The sequence below is a fragment of the Peromyscus maniculatus genome, chromosome 8, assembly GCF_049852395.1.
Source record: "Peromyscus maniculatus bairdii isolate BWxNUB_F1_BW_parent chromosome 8, HU_Pman_BW_mat_3.1, whole genome shotgun sequence".
Lineage (NCBI taxonomy): Eukaryota > Metazoa > Chordata > Mammalia > Rodentia > Cricetidae > Peromyscus > Peromyscus maniculatus.
The window spans coordinates 18,932,880-18,956,626 of NC_134859.1; the positions used below are offsets into that span (position 1 = coordinate 18,932,880).

The following is a 23,747-nucleotide window of genomic DNA, read 5'->3' on the forward strand; positions in this document are numbered from 1 at the left end:
GTTTCTTTGATGATCAATGACATTGAGCATGAGTTTTTGTTGTTGTTTCTACGTGTGTGTGTGTGTGTGTGTGTGTGTGTGTGTGTGTGTGTGTGTGTGTGTGTGTGTATGCATGTTTTGTTTTTAAAGCCCATTCCTTTGCAGGGCTCTTTGTGTTAGGCCTGCTGGAGTCCAGCTCCAATCTGTCCAAGGGTTCTTGGGGGAAAGGAGAGAGGAATGAGGAAATGATAGAAAGATAGAAAGAGATGAGAGGAGAGAGATGGCTCAGCAGTTAAGAGCACTTACTGATGATGTTCCAGAGGACCCAGGTTCAATTCCCACGCCGTCCAGTGTCTGATCATACCAGGATTTAAAAGAAAGAAAGAAATAGATGATAAGAAAGACAGAAACACAGGATAGCTTCAGGAGGGCCCTTGGTCAATACCCAGTTGCCTTGAGATTTATTCCAAAGAGCTTTTTATACAATGCCAAGGGGCGAGGCAAAACACCTCTCCCTTTCAAGATCAAAGTACAATGTACAGCCAAGTATAGACCCTTCAGAACACCTGGTAACCAGGCCTGTGGCCAAATCATCCCATTATGCAGCCCTGCTGGGTTAAGCACACTCAGATTCTTTGACCTTGAGTAAAGTCTTACTAGGAAGCCTCTGGGCCTCCACATCTTTGTTGGAGGATGTTGTTGGAAGTTGATTCCTCCATGCTTTATTACTCTCTTTAAAATCTTCTTCCTGGTTCCCCTTCTGTGTCTCTGCTCTAGCACCACTGTTAGTGCTGTACTGCTTTTCATCAGTGTTTCTCCTGGCATAAGGTAGGTCAACACTTGAGAGTTACTAGAATGGGTGGTTGCTTAGAGACTTATTCTTCTCTGTGAATTATCCCTCCAAAGGGAAAGTGGGTAAGGGGTGGCAGCCTTCTTCTTGTCCCTTTAGTCAGGCTTTCTTATTCTGAGCTTTGCATTTCGGGGTCTAGCATACAGAGGTAGTTTGGTCCTTGGGTGGGTGGGTGCATATGAGATGCACATGACAGATGAGGTGATGGATAGAGGGATAGTTAGGATTGATGAAAAGACATTGAAGAGGACAGTTGAGCAGATGAATGAGTGGATAGAAGAAAGGCTGGTTGAGGAATAGATAGATGTGTACAAAGGTTAATGAATGAATGAGCAGATATATGGCAAGATGGATGACGTGCCAATAGGCAGTAGATAGATGGAAGAATATTATAATGTATGGATAGAGACTACAGATGAGTGGGAGGAAGCATGGACAGATGAGTCAGTAGGTACATGTATGGGTGGGTAGGTAAGTGGATGTGCAGGTGGAAGGTTGAGTGGACAAGATAGTAGCTGCCGTGTCATGAGGAGTTACTGAGCTTCCTGTGTTGAGTGATTGTACCCACCTCCCACATAGACCTCACTGTTTGAATTGTCTTATGAATTCTTGCTGAAAGCCTTAAAGTGTTTGGAGCCAACATGAAACCACTATGCAGGGTTCTGAGACTTCATAATGCTAAAACCTGAGCCATATTCCTTTACAAGATATAGAGCACACTTTGTTCTTAAGAGGTATGTGGTACAGCGCTTCTCTCCTGACGTTAGCCCTAGCTGTCTCCTGCTGTACATGTCTATATTTGAGTTGCTTTTTTAATCAAGTATTGTAACAGCAGAGCCTTTCCTGTGCTTGTTCTGCTTAAAGATGTAGTTCAGATTCTTTTTTTTTTTTTTTAAGATTTATTTATTTATTGTGTACACAGTGTTCTGCCTGCATGTATCCCTGAAGGCCAGAAGAGGGCACGAGATCTCATTATAGATGGTTGTGAGCCACCATGTGGTTGTTGGGAATTGAACTTAGGATGACCTTTGGAAGAGCAGCCAGTGCTCTTAACCTTGAGTCATCTCTCTAGCCCCCATAGTTCAGATTCTTATCTCCAGATTTAAGTAGCATTATCTTAGAACAACATTTTTTAAATTATACAAATATAGATAGCATAAATACATTCTGAAAGAATTTTTTTTTTTTTAAGATAATATAAACATGTAAAGTCAGCCAGGCAGTAGTGACACACGCCTTTAATCCCAGCACTTGGGAGGCAAAGGCAAGTGGGTCTCTGTCCATTTGAGGCCAGCCTGGTCTACATAATGAGTTCCAGGACAGCCAGGGCTACACAGAGAAACCCTGTTTTGGGGTGGGGTTGGGGAGAGTATATATATACATATAAAATCACCAGCTAGCCCATCTCCCCTCAATTAAAACTTTCCTTAGGGAATTTACATGAATAAACACTTAGATAGAAATAGGAACCTATACTAGTAGGAGTCTATCATTTCTTCCACATCTTTAGAATCACCTCATGTATATTCTGCCACTTTCCAGCATACATTTTATAAATTAAATAGCGGGCCAGGTAGTGGTAGCGCACACCTTTAATCCCAGCACTTGGGAGACAGAGCCAGGCAGATCTCTGTGAGTTTGAGGCCAGCCTGGTCTACAGAACAAGATCCAAGACAGGGACCAAAACTACACAGAGAAACCCTGCCTTAAAAAAAAAGAAAGAAAGAAAGGAAGGAAGGAAGGAAGGAAGGAAGGAAGGAAGGAAGGAAGGAAGGAAGGAAGGAAGGAAGGAAGGAAGGAAGGAAGGAAGGAAGGAATAGCAAGACTAGAAGCTGCTCTCATAACTGATGTGCTCACAGCTGAGAGCGGGTCAGTAAAAAAAAATCCAAACACACCTTTAATCCCAGCAAGAGGCAGAGGCAAGCAGATCTCTTTGAGATTGAGGCCAGCCTGGTCAACATAGTAAGCTCCTGGACAGCCAGGCTACATAGTAAAACCCTGTCTAACAACATAGAACGTGGGTTAAAGCAAAGTGATAGACAGCTTGAACATGTTAGAAAATCCAAATGTGCATTCCTCCCCCATAGGTTGGCCACAGCCTTTTCTTCAACCTGGATCTGCTTCAGCCTGGATCCCAAGTGCACCATTTGCTCTTTTCAGATTCAAAGCAGTGGAAGTTCAGGAGTCAGACTGATCAATCTTAGCCTCTGGCTGTCACGTTCACACCTGTTTAATCATGGTCTGAAAACCAGCTGCCTTACTGGGTGCATTGAAAGCATTCTACCTGTGGGGTTTATTTGTTTTTTGTTTTGTTTTTTTAAAGATTTATTTATTTTATGTTCTTCAAGTTTTTGCCTGCATGTATGTCTGTATGAGGGTGTCATCTCCCCTGTGTCTGGAGTTACAGGCAGTTGTGAACTGCCATGTGGGTGCTGGGAATTGAACTGGGTCCTCTGGAAGTAAAGCAGCCGGTCCTGTTAACCTCCTGAGCCATCTCTCCAGCCCCTTGTTGTTTTAAGGAGCTTTCCTTTCACCTTCATTTCAGTAGCCAAACAGTATATTTGTAATGTGTGTAATGCTGATCTACTGCAGCTCCAGCAAACAGACCTTGGCTGGCCTGAGGTCTTGAGTTTGGGCCTGTGACACCTTACTCTACCTGCTTATACCCTTGCCCTCCTGTATGAATTACGGGGATGGGATTACACTCCTGTGGCAAATTGGCCATGAAGAGTTCACAAGAAGTCATGTGCAGGTGGGTAGGCAGGTCATGTGGAGGACATCTAGAGCTGGCTCTGGAGTTTCTGTTGTAAGGCCCTAAGGGGGAGGAATGCTTAGAGATGAGGTGAGCAGAGAGGCTCCTCAACAGTGCTGCCCAGTTGTGTGTGACATTCAGGAGTTGTGCTTTGAGCGCAGTTCCTTCCTATAGATAGCACATGTCCCTTCATCAGGAAAGCAGCAGAGATCTAGAGAGCCTGCCTCTGCCTGCTCTCTGACGTGACCATGATTGAGAGCATAGTGGTGGGTGCTTACCGAGCCTTCCTGCTTACCACACTTCAGACCTGATAACCCTTTATCTCTTCCATTCACATAAAGTACTCAGCATTGCTTCAAATTCTGTTCCCAGAGCCACCACAGTACGCTATAAAGGGAGAAATCTGAGGATCAAGGCACCCATGTGTCGGGCCCTAAAGAAACTCTGCGATCCAGACGGTAGGTGGCAGGGGAAGGGGTGGCATATGTTGTAGCTTCCATGTGGTTTTGCTCCATTCCATGATGGGCAGTCTATGCTACTTTGTGACCGACTCTGTTTAACCTTCTCTCGTGAAACGGCAGTTCTGAAAGTGACTTCCATGTGTCTACTGAGAAGCCATGGCAACTTTCTGACAGATGGGTTAATACTTTCAGGAGGCCACTTAGTGGTCTCTCCATGGTTCTGTGTTTGCAAGTCCACAGTTCACCATATTGAATTTGACCCTTGCTAGGGTTCCTCTGTTCTCCTTGTTTCCAGGCACAAGACAGTCCTTTGTTCCCAGCTCTTACTTCTCTTTGGTTTTCTGGTAAAGTGTTTTGTTTTCTACCTTGAGGTTGGTCTGCACTGGACTTTCATGGTCTCCTTTCCTCAGGTATAAGTGATGAAGAGGACCAGAAGCCAGTGCGCCTACCCCTGAAAGTCCCTGTAGAGCTACAACCACGGAACAACCACGCCTGGGCACGAGTACAGAGCCTGGCCCAGAACCCGCGTCTCAGGTGACATTTAGCATGAGGAAGGGACCCATGACAGGCAGGGTTTGGTGTTCGTTTCACTCAGGGTATCCTAGAGAAACAGATTTTGCCCAGTGCCCTGACAGCATATAAAGACAGGGTATGGAGGTGACATTGTCATGAGAGTGCTCTGAGTTGGAGGGTGGTCTTGAGATCCTGAATTGTAATTCTACCAGGCAAAGGTCTTTGGCCAAGTAAGAGAATATCATTATGAGTACCCACAGAATCTCCATCCTTCCTGTAAAAAGCTCCTGCATTTCTTTATCTCTGGTTCACTGAAGGTCGGTGGTAATTTACGGACAAAGCACTGCCATACCTTTGGTCCATTTCTCATTTACAGTTTGTTAAGTTAAAAAGTAAAATTCATACAACATTGAATGAGCTGTTAGCCACTTGAATGTTTATAGTTAAGTTCACTGTGTTGTACAACATTTATCTCGATTGACTTCCAGAATGTTTTCATCATCCCATGTGTCTGTTAGCTATCACTTTCTCCAATGCTTGTCTCTCTTCCAACTACTATTTATCCTGGTGGATTTGCCTCTTCTAGACTTTTTATGATAATGGAGCCACACAGAGGAATCTGCTCTATCTGGCATCTCTCACTGGTCTGCTGTTCTGAGGCTCATCTACATTATAGCCCATTCCATGCTTCATCTCATCTTTGTGTGCATTTTATTGTCTTAGGGCAAATCAGGGGTGACTGCATCCCTCCACCCTGAAGACAAAGAACACTGATAGAATGGGCGGTGGTGCAGTCAGTGCTCACACACTAGCCAAGCACTCACATTGGGAAGGGTTCCTCGACCTCTCTGTGGTCCTTCGGCTTTATGTGAATCTACAGTGATTTCAACAAGCAGAATTTATATTTAGGAATAGGAGCTGAAGACCCTGTGGATCCCCCTTCCAGTGCCTACTTATCTGTCATGTGGTTTTGTTATAGGCAGTCATTAGAGCTCTTCCAAAACTGGCTTTCCTACTATAACCTTTTTTTTTTTTTATTTCATAGGATGATTGTGGAGCTACATCGAAAAGTCTCTAGCCTCATTGAGTTCTTGAAGCAGAAGTGGGCACTCCATGAAGTACGAATTGTATCTTTTTCTAACTGAAGCAGACCCTCCAAACCTGTCAGCTATTCTTGCTTGAGAATGAGGTCTTGTGTGCCCTTGTTCCTGCCATTGCTGTGGGGCCGCATGGGAGTCCAACACTCTTGGGTTTGGGTATAAAGTCCTCCCTTTGACCTACTTGCACTGATTGTACTCAGTCCCAGCCACCTCTCCATGTTTTGGGTGGCCAACTATCTGGCCTATGAGATGTGGCCAAAGTATCCCCGTAAGTAGGTTGGGTGGGATGATGTACACACATTACAGTCTCCTTTGTGTCTTTGGTGGGTTATTGGCCATGCTTATTCCCAGGAATAGTTTCTGTCATCAGTTGTGAGTTTCCTGAATACGCTGAGTACCTGGGTCACGACAGTTTGGCAGTAGCCTTAGGAAAGTCCCTAGGTGAGCCCTAGGAATATCAAGGGGTAGGTGGGGCTCCTAGGGAAGAAGGCCCTAGTCTGAAGGCCACAGCTCTCCACTGATGAGTACCTGGGTCACAGCATAGTTGTTTGGAGTTGCTCCTTGACAGTGTGTGTGCCCAGCGGAAGACACTTGAGGAGAGGCAGCTGCAGGTCTCAAGCACAGCGCAGACCCAGGAGAAGGTGGCATTGCACTTGTTCCCAGGCGAGAACTGTACGCTGACACCATTGCCGGGTGTGGCCCGTGTGGTACACTCCAAGGCCTTCTGCACTGTACACTGGCAAGAGGGTGGCCGGTGTAAGCAGGGCACCAAGGACACACACTCGCTGCCTCCAGCCCAGATCCTGGGCATCCAGAGTGGTCAGGGAATAGCCCGGGGCCAGGTGAAGTGCCAGAGGGGCAGTGCTGAAGGCAAAGGTGGGGGGCGGCTCCTTCCAAATGCAGATGCTTCCCAGAGTTCAGGGGAGAGTTCCCCTGAGAGTGCTCCTGGAGAGGGGGCAGCTCCAAGTATAAGCAGCTCGGATGCCCCTGATAGGCCTCCTCATGGGCACCAGGTCTCTGGCCCACAGCTTGAGAAGACCCCTCTAGCAGCCCTTGCAGTGGGTGGGGACAGCCCCATTCAAGAATCCGGGACCCTGCCATGTTCCTGCGGCCACCCCCCAGATTTGGACGATGAACTCTCACTCCTTGACCCCTTTCCCCGATACCTGAAGTCTTGCCAGGATCTCATCATCCCAGAGCAGTGCCGCTGTGCAGACACACATTCTGGGAGAGATCACCCACTTCTTGGCAGGGTAGCTTCCCCAGAGGCCCTCATGCCCAGCAGCAGAGATGTTGCCGACAACAACGGTCACCCTGGCCCGGACCCTCAAACTGGCACCGATCCTCAACTTAATCCCAGGCTTCTGCCAGATATTTGTACTAAAGAGCTGGCAGATACAGCTCCGGAAGAGTCCCAGGAGAAAGGAAGCCCCTCAGAACCTCTGTTGTCTCAGGGACAGCCTACTGCCAGGCCATCAAAGGAAGTCCCTGCCAGCCAGCTGGCCCAGCAGCTACGTGAAGAAGGCTGGAGCTTGCAGACCTCGGAGAGCCTCACACTGGCTGAAGTCTACCTCATGATGGGCAAGCCCAGCAAGCTGCAGCTGGAGTATGACTGGCTGGCTGTGCTGGGCCCTGAGAGCCAGACACCCACAGCACAGGGCCAGGATGCCCTGCCCCGCTCTCCGCCCTCAGCCCTCCACCAGCAGCGCCTCCTGAACTGCCTCCTGAGGCTCATCTCCACTGAGGTCCATCCCAAGATGGTGAGTGGTTTCGATCAGCCCAGGACATTGAGTAGTCTGAGGTGAGCCCGTGTCAAGCATGGCTCTTCAGGGTTCCGAAGGTAACATAATCACCGGGACTGTAGGTTCTGTACTCCATGCCAGGCTAATAGTGAAGGTCCACATCTTCAGCGCTATGGAAGTAACCTTTGAGTAGATCACTCAGTGACAGTTACTGGAATTAGCAAGCAGTGACTAGACAGATGACAGCTTTAAAAGACTTCAGATTTGGCCTCTTGTGGAGAGATATGATAGGTATGGTCTAGTGTTCAAGGAGAGGAAGCCAGAGCAGACCTTTGAGTCAGTGGGGAAGTGAGAGGTTCTAGTCTTGGCTTCAACTCGAAGGGAAGTAAGGCAGTTTGGAACAATATTGTGGAAAATGATGAACCAAAAGTGTTGCTGAGGCACCCAAGGTAGGCTCCTGGCTAGCAGCCTCAACACCACTGAGATCTTGTTAGAAACAAGATAACAGGGCTCAGGCACATGCCATCATCTGTCTGTCCATTCCACTATTCTAGAGCCTCAGAAAGGAACACTTAGTTTGAGACCAGGCTGTACTTTAAAAAACCAAACCAAACCAAAAAAAAAGCAGCAACAACATAAAGCAGAAGGTAGGGATGAAATAGAAAAGAAAGGACAGACATTGCCAGGGGTGAGGGGGAAGGGGTTGCAGATGGTAGCCAAGTCCCCATAGTGACTTGATGGGCTCTGTTGAAACTCAAGACAGGTAGGTCAGAGACAGGTAGGTCATCTGTGGTGAGATAGTGTGTATCAAATCAAGCTTGCCTGAAGATCAGAGGACAGAGCTAGCCACTATATTAAACATAGAGGCCAGACAGTGGTGACACATACCTTTAATCCTAGTACTCAGGATGCAGAGATTCGTGTGGATCTCTATGAGTTCAAAACTACCCTAGACTACATGAGATTGATTCAGTCTAGGAGAGAAACAGAGCCAGGCAATGGTGGCACAGACCTTTAATTCCATTACTTGGGAGTCACACGCCTTTAATCCCAGCACTTGAGATCTCATGCCTTTGCTACCAGTATTTGGGAAGCACACTTGCCATTAATGTCAGCGCTAGGAAGGAAGTGAAATGGCTAGGCGGAGACAGGAACTAAAGAATTCAGGCTTTCAGTCAGAGGATTGATTTATGGAGATAGGATCTCGCCTTCCATTTGGCTTGAGGATTTGGTAATGGTGAAAAGTTTCTCTAGTGACTTGTTCCTTTGTCTCTCTGATCTATCAGCATTTACCCCAATATCTGGCTCCGGGTTTTTATTATAAGAACTTTAGGAATTTGTGCAACAGTCGTTATCCTTTGTTCCCCTTTTTCTTCCTGGCAGAGCTGTGGCAAGTCAGTACCCCAAGAGTACTAAGACTCAATCAGGAAACAGGCCAGAGTCACCTGAAATGCTCAGTCTGAGGTGGGAATACTACTATTCCCAGAACCTAGAGACCAGAAGAAAGATACAGGGAACAGGGACAGGTTGGCAATGATGGATTTGCAGTGGGTGCTTGGGCAGAGCAGATGAGGGCCATAGTGAGGACCTGGACAGAATGGTAGAGGGCATGTTTGGAAGTAACCCTAGTAAAATGGGGTTAGTTGGGAGGAGTTCAGAATTTGGGCATCTGACTAGGTCTTCCTGAAGGTGTGAGGCCACCAGAAGAGGAACAGCAGCGAAGAGGATGCCTTTGTGAAGCCCTAGGACTTGCAGCCATCTGGTTTTCGCTGTCCATTTGTATGTGACAATGGGGGTGTTCAAATGCATGGCACTCACGTGGAGGTCAGAGGACAGCTTTTTAGGAGTTGGTTTTTCTCCCTCCTTGTTTTGAGGCAGAGTCCCTTATTTTTTCTTTCACTGCACTTCACTTCTCCAGGCTTGTGGGCCTGTGAGCTTCTGGTCTATTCTGTCTCCTATGTATAGGAGTTCTGAGATTACAGATGTGTGCCTTCACGTCCAACTAGTTACGTGGTTTCAGTGAATCAAACTCAAATCCCCAGGTTTGTAAGTCAAGCACCTTTACCTGCTGAGCCATCTCCCTGGCTCCTGAAGCCATCCCTTAAAGGGCCCTGGACACTCATGAGAATGGGAGCTGGGCAAAAGGCTTTTCATAGGAGACCAGTTTTCAGGAGTGAATCTGTTTCTTCCTTCTGACTCATAGTAGAAGTTAACATGATTGTCTTATTAGGCTGTCTTTTTGCCATGGCTTTTTAAAAAGACAAACCTGTGTCCCTTAACGGTACCTCTTCCCTGTACCATGACTCTGCTCTGCTGGTCCTTGTTCTCTCTATGGCGCAGAGCTGCTTGGCTGCCCTCACTACCACACTCTGGCAGTGGAGACAGGCTGAGATCTCCCGAGGAGAGCAGGGAGTTGATTTAACTGTTCACCTCACTCCCTGGGGATTTGTGACTCCCTCTCCTTCTTCCATCTTTTTGTTTGTTTGTCATGGTGTTTGTTTTGTTTTGTTTTGTTTTTAAGATGCATCACCACACAACCCAGGCTGTCTGGCTTGGAACTCATTCTGTAGATGAAGTTAGCCTCAAATTCACACAGATCTACCTGCTTCTGCCTCAGAGTACTGGGCTGAAAGGTGTGCATGTCCACACCCTGCTTAGGGATTTTAAATCACCAGAGAATTCGAGTTACTCGGGTGTGGTTAATGCTTGTGGTCCTAACATTTGGAAGACTAAGGCAGCTGTATCACCAGAAGTTTGAGGCCAGCCTGGGCTACTTAGTAGCTACATGCCAGCTAAGGCTACAGAGTCAGACCCTATTTCAGTAATGAATACCACCCAGAGCTGGAGAGATGGCCCAACAGTTCAGGATGCTTGCTGCTCTTCCAGAAGAACAGAGTTCAGTTCTTGTTAGGGGCGTGGTGTGTGTGTGTGTGTGTGTGTGTGTACAATAAAAATAAATCTTTTTTTTTTAAAGATTTATTTATTTATTATGTATGCAGCATGTATGACTGCAGGCCAGAAGAGGGCATCAGATATTGTTACAGATGGTTGTGAGCCACCATGTGGTTGCTGGGAATTGAACTCAGGACCTCTGGAAGAGCAATCAGTGCTCTTAACCTCTGAGCCATCTCTCCAGCCCCACAATAAAAATAAATCTTAAAAAAAAAAAAAGTAATACCTCAAATATGCAAAGTGTGACTTTGGAGCATTCCATTCCAAAGTGGGTTCCCCCACCACCACCATGGAAATGGATGTCCTTAGGATATTTGTGACAGAACCATTTTTATTGAGCTGAACCTTTGTTCCTTTGAACCTCACACCTGGTGTCTTTCCAGGCTTTTGAGGCAAACACAGCATCAACAGCTTCAGTCAGGCCCACCCAGGAGGAGCAGTCCACAACCCCCCCAGGGAAGGTAGTGACCATCAGCTCTCGGAGTCCCCGCTGCTCTCGAAATCCATCTGCCCTCCGAAGCAGCAAGACTTTCCCATCTGGTTCTGCACCTTGTTCTCCAGGTATGTTTCATGGTATCCTGATATCTTTGGTACTATGTCAGGACTGAACACATGGTGCTGCTGTCTACCACCCATGGTCTAGTGGGCATACAAAGGCAGAGGATCCCCTCCATTGGGGATGGTGAGTATAGGGGAATGTCGTAAAGGACCTAGTTTATGTGATAAGCAGAGGGTAGGGTAGCTTTCATTGGTCTGGTCACATTGCAAGTTTTGCATCAGAAATCTTCATAATATACTGAGTGGCTTAAAGGAGGATTGCTTCTTGAATCTGTAGTGACTTAATTTTCTTTACCTCCAAAACATTCAAATAAAGCAGCCTTCTATTAATGGGCATGCTGGCAGTTTAATGCAGTATTGAAAAGAAGGATGGGATAAGCTGCTCCTTAGCATTCCCTTCAATTCCATCTGAGAAATAATTATGGTTTATTTTGTGTTACTAAGGATGGAACTCAGGGCATCATACATGTCAGGCAATCACTTTGCCTCTGAGATATCACCTCAGCCCCTAGGAAGAAATTTAATTCTCTTCCTGGGTACATAAAACCCCAAGATAAGCATGGCCAGCCTATTTATTTCCCAGGGTATGAATTTTACTTGCTTTAACCTACAGAGACTTTTTTTCCCCCCTTGAGACGGGGTTTCTCTGTGTATCTTTGTGCCTTTCCTGGAACTCAATCTGTACCCTGGGCTAGCCTTGAACTCACAGAGATCCGCCTGGCTTTGCCTCCCGAGTGCTGGGATTAAAGGCGTGCGCCACCACTGCCTGGTTCTACAGCGACCATTTAACCTCTGTTGTAAGGAAGCCCCTACATTGGTGTACCAAAGATAACAGTAATTCTTTTGGCAAAACAAATATAGTCTCCTGTCAGGTTAACAGTTCTTTGTCAATACTGTTTTTCATTCAAGAACATTGATGGCTTTATAATATCTCTGACTTTTTTATGAGCAGCTGCTAAAGACTGTTTGCCTGATAATCCTTCCAGTGACCCATGTGGAGCTCAAGGCTGTGATTTTTGGGGACACATCTTGCAGTTGCTTGTTTTTTGTTTTTTCCCCCTTTAGGGGACTGTCAGGTGACAAAGCCTACATCATTAATCCCTGAGATGAAGGCATGTTCCCTGAAATGGGCCAGGTAGCAGCTCATGGCTGACTGCTTCTTCTGCCTTCCAGTGAATTTTTTAATGTCCTCTAACATTCTCTGTCTGGTTGTGGATTATAGACCCAGGGTCCTGTACTTCCAGAAATGTGTACCATGCCTGGCAAGCTTGGCCTGTGAACTGTGTCTGGCCCCTACCAAGCCATGAACCATGAAGGTGCTTTGTAGCAACACTACCACAATGGAATTTCAACAGGGTTATTGTGAAGTAAATATTTTCTGTCCTGTTATCACTGGGACTATTTCCTACAAAATAAGGGGTCAATAGTGTGCAGCTGTAGCTTACATACACTATTACACATTACAACAACATTACATTGTTGTAATGACCTGTGTTACCCAAACAGCTAGATAGGCACATAGCCATACTCTCTTTCAGATACACATCTGTTGCTACTGCATGAAGTTGAGTTGCTCTAGAGACAAGATGGTCACTGGGTGTGTTGCTGACTAGCCTCTGGAGAGAGTCTGCTTTCTTTTGGTCAGCTAGGAATGTCCCAAGGTCCTGTTAGCTCTCAAGTCTTGGTTAGTTGTCCTGCCCTCTCTCTCTAAGCATAGAACAGTGGTAATGTACTTTTACTCGAGAGGCCTGCAGTCCCTATAACGTGGGGCCAGGAATCAAAGGAAACAAGGCAGGATTTTACTGGGATAAAGTATAGACAGCTGAAGAGCTATCAGGTTTCTTTCCTTGTTTACTTCCTAGTGGAGCTGCCTTTGCCCTGGAAGGGATGTACAACGTGAGTGTCAGCACTTAATTCTCCCTTTGTTCCAGGTTTGAGAAATCCCCCAAGGCCTCTCTTGGTGGCTGGTTCCTCCAACACAGGAAGCAGTGACTCAGATGGTGGCCTGTTTGCTGTCCCAACGACTTTGCCACCCAATAGTCGACATGGAAAGCTCTTCTCTCCCAATAAGGAGGCGGAGCTGACGTTTAGGCAGCACCTGGACTCCATCAGTGTGAGTGCTGGGAGTGCCAGGTCGGGTGGCTATGGTATGCTTCACAGGTAGAATGCCTATTTTCAGAGCTCATGTTCTTTCTCTCATAGATACAGTCAGACTTTTTCTCACCAAAACCCAAAAAACTACGGAAACGGCACTTACGAAAGCCACTGGTGGTCCAGGTAAGGGAACATTGCTTAAGTCTACGTGTCTGCATTGTGTCTGTCAGGTCCATATGCTAACTGCTGAACTGGCCAAGAGATACTGTTTTCTTACATGTCTTTGGTTTTCAGAGTGAAATAGAGGAAATTCCTGCCCTTGTCTTTCTTATTAGTAGGAAAAAACAAAACCATGGTCAGAAAATTTACTGGTACCCATACAAATCAAGACTTTGACTAGCATTGAAAATTATTTACATACAAGGCTAGGGTTCTGGATCACGTGAGGGTTCAAGCAGGAATATCTCCAGCTGTTAGAGCTTGGACTTAAAACAGCCAGGAGACAAGTGTTGGGCTGGCAGACGCAAGGATTTGCAGAACTGTATGTAATAAGTGGTAGGAGAACCCACAGATGCCATCTACAAGCCATGGCAGACTCAGGATATACAAGGCACCCAAGAAAGAAGACAGCAGCATTTCTAGCTGCCAGATAAGAAAAATCAGGCCATAATAATGTAGCCATAGGAATTTATGAATGTATGTAGTTTTTGGAAGACATGAATAGACCAGTTTCCTTTTATTTGTCTCTTAGAAATCTTTTTCTCTGGGTCTGATGAGGTGGCTTAGTGGGTAAAGGTACTTGCCACTAAGTCTTACAATCTTAGTTCCATTCCCAGGACCCACATTTTAGAAGGAAAAAATCCAACTCGTAAAAGTTGTCTTCTGTCCGGGCAGTGGTGGCATACGCCTTTAATCCCAGCACTCAGGAGGCAGAGCCAAGTGGATCTCTGTGAGTTCGAGGCCAGCCTGGGCTACCAAGTGGGTTCCAGGAAAGGCACAAAGCTACACAGAGAAACCCTGTCTCATACCCCCCCCCCAAAAAAAAAAAAAAAGTTCTCTTCTGACCTCTACACTCTATACACTAAAAAAAGATTATAATTTTAGATTTTTAAAATATTTTTCTTTCTTGAGATTAGGTTATTTATAAATAGGAAGTATGCTGAGCATAGTGGCTGCAGGGTGAGACCATGTTACCAAACAGAGGAAGGAGCATTGCATGAGTGGCGTTAGGAAGTATGCAGTCTAAACTTTTTAATTTTTGTTCATGCTCTCTTAGTTCTCAACTTAACTTCCGTTTCTTTGATCCTTTGTCTCCAAAGTGGCTCTGTGGCTTCTAAATTCAACATCTGAATATTAAACTATACCCCATGGAATAAACCCAGTCTGTTTTGTTTTCTGAATGAATTTGTGTGTGGTGGCACAGCATATGTACAGGTCTGTGCACATGGAGGCCGGAGGTTGATAGCAGATTTCTTCCTTAATGCTCTCCATCTTATATATTGAGGCAAGGCTTCTCACTTGAACTCAGGGCTCACCAGCTCTGCTAGTCTAGCTAGCTAGCTTGATCAGGAGATCCCTTGTCTCTGCTTCCTGCAATCTGGACTTACAGGTAGGTCCCCATGCCCACTTGACATTTATGTGAATGCTGGGGATCTGAGTTCCTACATCATACATGCATGGCAAGTGCTTACTCCCTGAGCCATCTCCCCAACCCTATCCTGTTTTATTATTTAAAATATCCATTATATATATACATGTATATATCATAAAGCTCGCTCCCTTGCAGTACACAGTTAAACAGGTTTTAGTGTAGGTATGGGGTGTTACCAGCTTATGGTCTTTTTATAGAATATTGTCATCACTCAAAAGAAGCCTTGTTCCAAACAACTGGCAGCCCACCTATCTCTATAGACTTGCCTTTCCTGGGTATTTCCTCAGATGGAATTGTAGTCTTTTCCACTTAACATTTTTATAAATCAATAAAGCTTTATTGACATAGAGTCATAGTCAGTTATGTCCACATTCTCTGTAGCCACTTTCCTACTACAAGATCAGGGGGAAATAATAATGGCCCCAAAGCATTCTGTTTGGGGGAAAAAACTTCCTGAGTATGGCCTCAGCCTCTGGAATGAGGTGTGATTAGCTTTGAGAGTGTGCAGAATTGGTAGTGAGTTGATCACACTCTCATCCCCAACTCTTCTGGTCTCTGCTGTTTGCCAACATCCTGAGGAGATCATGAATGAGAAAAGGTCTCAAGACAACCGGAGTCCTTTATACATGGAAAGATAATATTAACTCTGCCAGACTCAGTTGTGTCTTGATCCAGTGTGACTGGCATATCCTTGTAAATGTTGTACTGTTAGCAATGTCAGTGGTCAGTGCAAGTTCTTCTCTGCTGAATAGGTACTTATAAGTACATTGGGACCTTTTGTTCTCATGCTGGAAGGAGACCTGGAAACGATCTTCTCTTGTCCTTCAGTGCCTCTTGTTACAAGCAGTCCCTTCACTTTGTCCATCCTGCCCACCAAAATACTTGGCATTGAGCCCTTTCAGGTACCTACCCCATGCTTATAAACAGATGCCTGTATCTGTCTTCCAGCCAAATCCAGAACATTCTAGGTTTTAACTAGATCCTTCTAATATTTCTTCAGTTTTCCTTGGGAAAGGTCTTATTCCCAGCATTCTAGGCTGACCTTTTTTGACACTGATGTCTTCTTATCACCTTTATTATGTGCATTTTTTTTTTCCTCACAGAGGACACTGCTCCCTAGACCTTCTGAAAACCAGTCCCACAATGTATGCTCCTTCTCCATCCTGTCTAATTCTCCAATAGCAGGTAAGGCCAGGCATTCCTGAGGATATGCCTCACTGTGGGACTCTAGGTGTGGGTTTCCAGGCTATGTGTGTGGCATTTCTAACATACCTGTGTCCATTCTACTGGCTATACTAAGTGTGCATTGTGCCCTCATGTTGGGCCTGGCTGCCACTGTGGGCAAGATGACTGCCAGTGGCTGGAGTGTACCTTCTTTAGAGGTGTGTTCTGTTGTCTTTGTTGGCAGCACCGAGTTCACTTCAGTAGAGTGTGTTCACTTCCTGCCTGTGGAGTCATGATGGGCACTTATAAAATACATGTGTTGTTAGGGTATATGATCACATTTTTTATTTATATCATCTGAAAACTCATTGGTTGCTCTAGGGCTTTGACATAAGCCTCAGAAAATCTAAACACACATGCTTATTGATTTATCTTGACTAATCTTTTGTTTTGTTTTGTTTTTCGAGCCAGAGTTTCTCTGTGTAGTTTTGGTGCCTGTCCTGGATCTTGCTCTGAGTTCTTGGCCTAGAACTCAGAGAGATCTGCCTGGCTTTGCCTCCTGAGTGCTGGGAATAAAGGTGTGTGCCACCACCACCCAGCAACTAATCTTTTTTTTGCTTATGATTCTGGGCATCAAATCTAGAGTTGTAGGCAGCTGAGCAACTGATGTACTACTGAACTATGTCTCCAGCCCCTATGAATCTTCTTTATATATATATATATATATATACTCGTTTTTCTGTGTATGTGAAAGTATCTATATGCACATCAAAAGGCCATGGAGTCCAGAAGAGGTGTCAGATCTCCTCCATGAGGCACTGGGTGGGTACTAGGAAACAAACCTGGGTCCTCTGTAAGAGCAGCAAGTGCTCTTAACCACTGAATCATCTCTCCAGTCTCTTCATGAGTTGTTTTCTTTTATTCTTACTTTCATGTGTATGGATATTTTATTTGCATGTATGTATGTACAACATATGCTTGTCTAGTGCCCATCGAGGTCAGAAGAGGGTGTTGGATTTCCTGAAACTGAAGTTAACAGGTGGTTGGGAACCATCATGCGAGTGCTGGGAACTGAACGTAGATCTCCTTCTTAGGAGCCTGTGTGATAATCCTTCTCACTCCCCAAGTTAGCGGGTGTTTGGAGTGTTGAGTAACTTGCTATGACCCCAGCTGTGTCTGTGCAGGAAACCCTCCCCAGCCCCATTGTGCACTGTAGGGCATAGACAGACCAGCTGATGTGACTGCATTTATCTTCCCCTCAGGGAGAGGCTGGTTCCGGCCCATCCAGTCTTCTCTGACCAAAGCAGCTCTGTCTCGACCGATAGTGCCCAAGGTCCTCCCATCTCAGGCCACCAGTCACCTGCCCAGTAAGTCTGTAATGTGCACAGTGACAGCCACAATGAGGTTCCTTAGTCACTTTTTGTCATACATCTTTGTAATATTTTCTTCTCTAAGGCATAATGTCTTACTACTTTGCTAAGAGTATTTCAAATCCCTTGGCTCTTCACTGAAGAGAGGTGGAGGGAGAAGCTGTCCCAAGCTCTCTGGCCATACATCATGGAGTGGAGTGTTATGGAACAGAGATTTGATATATCACTCCTGTTGCCAGGTGCCATCGACTTAGCAGCTCAAAGTGCTGGCATCATCCCTGGAAGTCCCTTGCCAGTTTTAGATACCGATGGCTCATCTGGCGTCTCTCCACTGTCTTCAGAACAAGTAACCACTGCCATCTCGGGGCAGAGTGACACTGGACCACACCAGAATAGAGACCCTGTTAGTTCCATAAGTGTGAGTACATTTATAAGAGCTATTTGGTGTTACTGAAAGCTTCCTGAGCAAGGCCATGAGCTGGGGTCATACTGGACCCTGCTGTTGCACCTTTGGAGGCCTGAGGTGTTACCGGAGACCCTAAGCCAGAGAAGCCAAGGTTTGAACATCTACCCTGGAACACAGAGTGGGAGGAGTGAAGAGACATGCGTATATGCTGTGTGATGCTGAAGATCCATTGCTAAAACATGCATGGTAGTGTAGTTCTGCATTTCAACTCAGAGGGTGACATCAGCTCCTGGGTCCCTACTCAGGTAGTACTAAGTGCTTGCTGGATGTTGGTGGAGAATAGCTCATATGGCCCTGACCACTCTTGTTTTAATGAATCTCCAAATGCTCTGATTTCTTGGCCTATTTGAAAGGAGGGTGGATGGGGTGATCCCATGGAGCCCTAGAGCCTGAGAGTATGTGGCCAGCTTCTTACTGAGCTGTTATGTTTCCTCCTAAAAAGCAATAAAATATTATAAGTGCAGAGGCAACACTCTGTGACTCTCTGTCATTTCCAGCCTGGAACACAGTCCAGTCCTGCACCTCTGGCTCTAGGGAGACTGGGATGACTGGGAAGAGTTTTTCTTTGGTGCTCAACCAAACAAGCACTTGGCTGTTAACCCAGCTCAATGTGGACCACTCATTTATCTTCTTGTTCCAGGGCACTAGTGACCCGTTTATCAGCGTTCCAAGACCAGAGCAGGAGCCAATGACAGACAGTTTCCAGGTATTATACACTTTAGGGCTTCTGTGCCTCATCCTCCCTGAGTGCACAGACTTTGCTTCCCAGCAACATTGTTGTCCTTCCCCTGCCTTACCTGTTGCCTCACAAATGAATGAACCATGCTGTCCCTGGTTCCAGCTTCCTGCAGTAAACTCCAGGTCTAAAAGGACTGTGTTTTTTGGGCTGGGGAGCAGGACATAATTGTCCGGTGGCTTTCTCTTTTGGGGTTTTTGGTTTGGTTTGCTTTTTTTTTTTTTTAAGTTTTTCAAGACAGTGTTTTACTATGTAGCTCTAGCTGTCCTGGAACTTACTCTGTAGACCAGGCTGGTTTCAGTCTCATGCAGATCCCCTTGCTTCTGCCTCCTGAGTGCTGGTATTCCAGACAGCTGACAGCTTTCTGAGCATTACACCAGTGGAAAAAGGCTCTTCCTACCCCGGCTTAACTTTCTTCTAAGTGTATTTCTTGAGTATGCTCTTCCTTTAGAAGAACTGGGGACCTCTGCATTTGTTGCAGCTGCCAGGCTGGAGATGGAGCCTTCACTCACTCTTACAAGTGCTGATGGGCACCTTGTTTCTGAACAATATTTGTCCCCCTCCTGGCAGGGATCGTCTGTTCTGTCCTTACCTGAGCTGCCCAAGGCTCATCTCCAGAATGGCCTTTCCACACCTTTACCCTCATCAGAGAGCTCCAGCACTCGGCTCTCTCCACCCAATGTTTCTGCACTGCTGGACATATCCCTACCTGGCCCACCTGAGGATGTTCTCTCACATGGAGAACCTGCCACACAGATCAGTGACTCCATCATTGAGATTGCCATCAGCTCTGGCCAGTACAGTAAGTACAGGTGGCTGTGCACATCTTTCCAGAACCAGGTACTGACTAGGATAGGGCAGCCAGACTTGCCAAAGGGCACTCAGTCTGCCTAAGTATTTGCCAAACTTGCTGGTAAAGTTCCAGTATAGCCGTCAAATTTTAGCATTTAATATCTACCATTACAAGGGACCTTTGCCTGGCTCTGGCAGGAGCACTACCTGGGAGCTGGGCCGCTAGTGGTCTGGTTGCTCCTACCTTGAGATAAGAATGGGATGGTTTAGAAGGCTCTCTGAAGCCTGGGCATCGATTTCCTGTTTGTGCATCTCTGGGAGGCAACTTCCATGTTTTGCAGGTGGTGCTCAGGAAGTAGCTGCATAGATAGTTACCATGGGCTGACCCCACCCACTCTGTGGTGGTGTTCCTGGTGGTAGTGGCACAGCTGTTGCCTGCTGACAGGACTCAGATTGTGGGGTTCAGACAGACTTGAATTCACAGCCTTTTAACCCATGGGCTTGATAGGTCCCTGACTTGTCTGAACCTTACTTTTCTCAGTAGAAGATGGGAACTCTGTACCCCACAGGATAGAATCAGGAACTTCATGTTTCTCATGGGGCTGGTGCATAGCACTCTGGGCACAGGGCCTGACGCTGCCTGCTGTGTTCTGCATTGTGCCCTTCTTATGGCACCTTCATGCTTTACAAATGAATGACCATGAAGATTGCCCTGAAGGCTCTGCCATCTGTTTGTAGACAACTGCTGTCCCTTTGGTGTGGGCCCAGTGCCTCCTGGGTTCAGCAGTACACACAGCCTCTGCCCCCTGCTGCCTTGCTCTGGGTTCAGGGAGCCATCTCTGACCTTGGATTTTGGTTGACAGGTGAAGGAGTTCCTCTTTCTCCAGCAAAACTGAATGGCAGTGACAGTTCCAAGAGTCTCCCTTCCCCATCCAGCAGCCCCCAACCCAACTGGATTGCCTCTCCCACTCATGACCCGCAGTGGTACCCCAGCGACTCCACAGATTCCTCGCTCAGCAGCTTGTTTGGTGAGTGTTTCTAGAGGACTCTTCTTTCCAAGATGGGAGTCAAGCTACACCTCTTTTGCTCATTTCAAAGGTGTCTATGTCTGAGTTAACTTTTTAAGTGTAATTTACATAGAGGAAAGTGCAGATTTTCTGTGTGTAGTTCACTGAATGTTGGCATGCTTATAGACTCTGAGAGCCCTCAGCCCAGTACAAATAGAACATTCAACTCACTCATCTGGTTCTCAGTGCCTTCTCCAGTCTGTCCAGCTAGCCCAACCTTCTTACTGGGCTCTTACAAAGAAAGAAACAGACCAGACTGTCTTTATGTTCTCAGTTTCTTTATATATTCAGTAGAATATTCTGAAGTGTGTGTTGCAGCTGACTTGTGGTGGTGTTCCTGACCACATATGGAGAATTGTTGAATGTGTCTTTTCTCCCCCAGGAAGAGATTCCATTCAGTTCTTGTAACTTATTAAACCTCTTTGTGGGATAGACTGAAGCTGAAGCGGTGATGGGTCAGTGATGACTTGGACCACACATTGGCCAAGATTGATTAATTATTCATACTGCTGACCCCTATTTAAACCCAAACCTGTCAGTACCCTGAATATGGGTGTGGGGATTGGAATCACTGAGCCTGTTTATTCTGTCCTCTTCCCAGTGGTGCCGCAGTGAATAAATCTCCTTTCTTTGCTTTTCACTATTACTTGTTTCTTTAGTGGGTGTATTGAGAATGGGTGACTAAGCTTATCTTTTATAGTTGCCAGGACCTAGGCTTCTATCCTTACAGTTCCAAACTTGATCATCCTTGATTATGGGTACTATGCCTGGTGGGAAGTACAGGGAACCAGCCCCACTGCCCAGTGGTTTTGTTATCACAAGAAACAGATGAGCAAAATCATCTGCAATCTATGAAATCAGAATCAAATTTAATGTCCATCAGTGAGGGTCTGGACACAGAATACAATATAGGAAGAGTACAGTACCATGGGGCCCTTGGAAAATGATAAAGGTGAATGTACACTAACATTATTAGATGACAAAAGCCTGTTATAGCATAATGATGCCATCTGTAGCCCTTGACACAAGTGTGAAGGTAGAGACCTAGAGGGGCCTGACTGGGCTAGCTGGACACCAATGCCTGACTCAGCTTTCTCTCTACAGCCAGCTTCATATCCCCAGAGAAGAGCAGGAAGATGCTACCAGCTGCTGTTGGGGCCAACAGCGGCACATCTTTGCTTGGCCCTAGCTTGTTGGATGGAAATTCAAGGGACTCTTTTGTGTCCAGGTCTCTTGCTGATGTTGCAGAAGTAAGTGCAGTGCCACACTCCTGAACTTCACTTCCTATCCCATCCTGGAGGCTGTGTGGTCCCTCCTAGGTCCTGTGGGTCTTAAGGAATGTTCATGGGGACTGTTACATGTCAGATACAAGAACATGCACTGTATCTAGATCTGGTAGCACTGGGACAAACTGGAAGTAGCAGCTGACTTTGTAGGCTTCTTAACCTTGGAAGCCTAGGGTCAGGGTAGAGAGCCAAGTCACCAAAGGCAGGCAGAGTGCGGTATAACCTTGGGCTGTCTCTGCTACCTGATCTGTATGGTGTAGTGCCATTTGGAAGTTGTAAGATGTTATTTTATCACCGTTCCTGCTCTGGCTGCAGAAAGCCTTTGAGTAGCGTTTCCCTGTAATGCTTTGTGGCCATGACCCTGAGGAACTTGGGAACAGGTTCTGCAGTAGAGTTCTGTCCTTTGTCTACTTGTTCTTTTCCATGTTTGGGCTAGGCTGTCTGACCTCATCCAGAGGTCCTCGCATTGTCTACGTATGCCCACTAGTTAGGACTACAGGGCCAGCACTGGATCGAGGACAGCTGTGGGGCTAGGGACAGAGCTGTAGGCATCTTGATTAACTTGACCAGAGTATACACCATTTGAGAAGGATCCTCAAGCAGCATTTCTCAAGCTGGTTCCCTGGATATCAAGGCCTTTCAAGTTTTATGGCCAGACACTTGAACACTTGAAGGAAAGTTCAGTTCAAAACAATATTCAAAATAGCTTTTCCATGATGCATGGAGACTGAAGAAGGAGGATAGCTGTGAATTTGAGATCAGCCTAGGCTATAGAATAAGACCCTATCTCGGGGGTGGGGTGGGGTGGCGGGTCGGGAGGAATCAAACAATAATAACAATATAAAAACACTTTTGGGCCAGGACTGGAGAGATGGCTCGGTGGTTAAGAGCACTACTCTTCTAGAGGACCTGGGTTCAATTCCCAGCATCTACATGGCAGTTCACACCGGTCTGTAACTCCAGTTCCAGGGCTTTTGATACATGAACATACATACAATACAGACATACATACAATACAGACATACATGCAAGCAAAACACCAATGAACATAAAATAAAAATAAGTTAAAAAAAAAAAAAAAAAGACTGAGTGGGGTGGGTTAATATATATAACACAACTTTTCACAAAAATACACTAGTTTCTCAGTTTTCCAGTGTGGATTTTTGAGATGGTGGAGGTATAGAATACTTTGACTTCTGAGCTGAACCATGACATGGTTTGACAATTTCAAAACAATGTAAGGATGGATTAGAGAGATGACTAAATGATCAAGAACACTTACTTTGCAGTCATGAGAACAGGAGTTTGGTTGTGAACACTCATGTAATAACCTGGCCATCCAGCCTTTGCCAGTAACCCAGCTTTAAGTGTGCGAAGGCGCAAACAGGATCATCACTTGGGACTTAGTGACTTCTAACACAGCCTAAAACATTAAAGACAGTGATGGCGTACCATAATGTCTTTAATCCCAGCACTCGGGAGGCAGAGACAGGCAAGTGGATCTCTGTGAGTTCGAGGCCAACCTGATCTACAGAGCAAGTTCCAGAACAGCTAAGGCTACACAAAGAAATCCCGTCTCAAAAAAAAAAAAAAAAAAAAAAAAAAAAAAAAAAAAAAAACCAACCCAGGATCAAGAAATCCTGCCTTAAAGGAATAGTCAGGAAGAGAGAGAAGACACCTGGCATACAGGTGTATGCACACAGATTTGGGGTTGGGGATTTAGCTCAGTGGTAGAGCGCTTGCTAGGCCATAGGTTCAATCCTCAGCTCCCAAAAAAAAAAAAAAAAAGAACCATCTAGAACCATCTGAACAGTGGCTCAAGACAGATTTGCATATATGCTCACACAGACAAATAACACAAATAAATCTTTAAAAAAATTGGTACAGCAATACTGTGAATCTTCCTCACATAATCTTTATGTGTAGGGGTATGTGTATTTATGTGTCCACATGTATTTGGAGGCCAGAAGTCCACAAATCCTCCTTCCTTAATTGTTCTGCAACTTATTTTTTAAATTTTATTTGATTATTTACTCTGTCTTTATGTGGTGTGGAGGTAGTGAGGGGTTAGATCTGAGCACAGCTTTCAAAAAATGGTTCTCTCCTCCTCCGTAGGCCCCAGGGATTGAATGTAGGTTGTCTGAGTTGGCAGCAAGCGCCTTTATCTACTCCCCATCGCACTAGCCTGCTTCCTTAATCTTTGAAACAGGAAGC

General features: G+C 45.8%; 1 protein-coding gene across 1 annotated transcript in view; it reads left to right on the forward strand.

Annotated features, from left to right (window-relative positions):
• The window catches only part of Cramp1 (cramped chromatin regulator 1), a 64,405-nt gene that overhangs the window by 37,893 nt on the left and 2,765 nt on the right, over nucleotides 1–23,747 (forward strand). Inside the window, exons 7-20 of the mRNA XM_006971660.4 lie at nucleotides 3,954–4,039; nucleotides 4,453–4,576; nucleotides 5,601–5,682; nucleotides 6,237–7,415; nucleotides 10,733–10,910; nucleotides 12,839–13,020; nucleotides 13,110–13,184; nucleotides 15,756–15,837; nucleotides 17,079–17,183; nucleotides 17,426–17,604; nucleotides 18,293–18,358; nucleotides 18,959–19,190; nucleotides 20,044–20,208; nucleotides 21,352–21,497. Coding sequence (XP_006971722.1) covers nucleotides 3,954–4,039; nucleotides 4,453–4,576; nucleotides 5,601–5,682; nucleotides 6,237–7,415; nucleotides 10,733–10,910; nucleotides 12,839–13,020; nucleotides 13,110–13,184; nucleotides 15,756–15,837; nucleotides 17,079–17,183; nucleotides 17,426–17,604; nucleotides 18,293–18,358; nucleotides 18,959–19,190; nucleotides 20,044–20,208; nucleotides 21,352–21,497 — 2,881 coding nt within the window. The remainder of the gene's footprint in view (nucleotides 1–3,953; nucleotides 4,040–4,452; nucleotides 4,577–5,600; nucleotides 5,683–6,236; nucleotides 7,416–10,732; nucleotides 10,911–12,838; nucleotides 13,021–13,109; nucleotides 13,185–15,755; nucleotides 15,838–17,078; nucleotides 17,184–17,425; nucleotides 17,605–18,292; nucleotides 18,359–18,958; nucleotides 19,191–20,043; nucleotides 20,209–21,351; nucleotides 21,498–23,747) is intronic.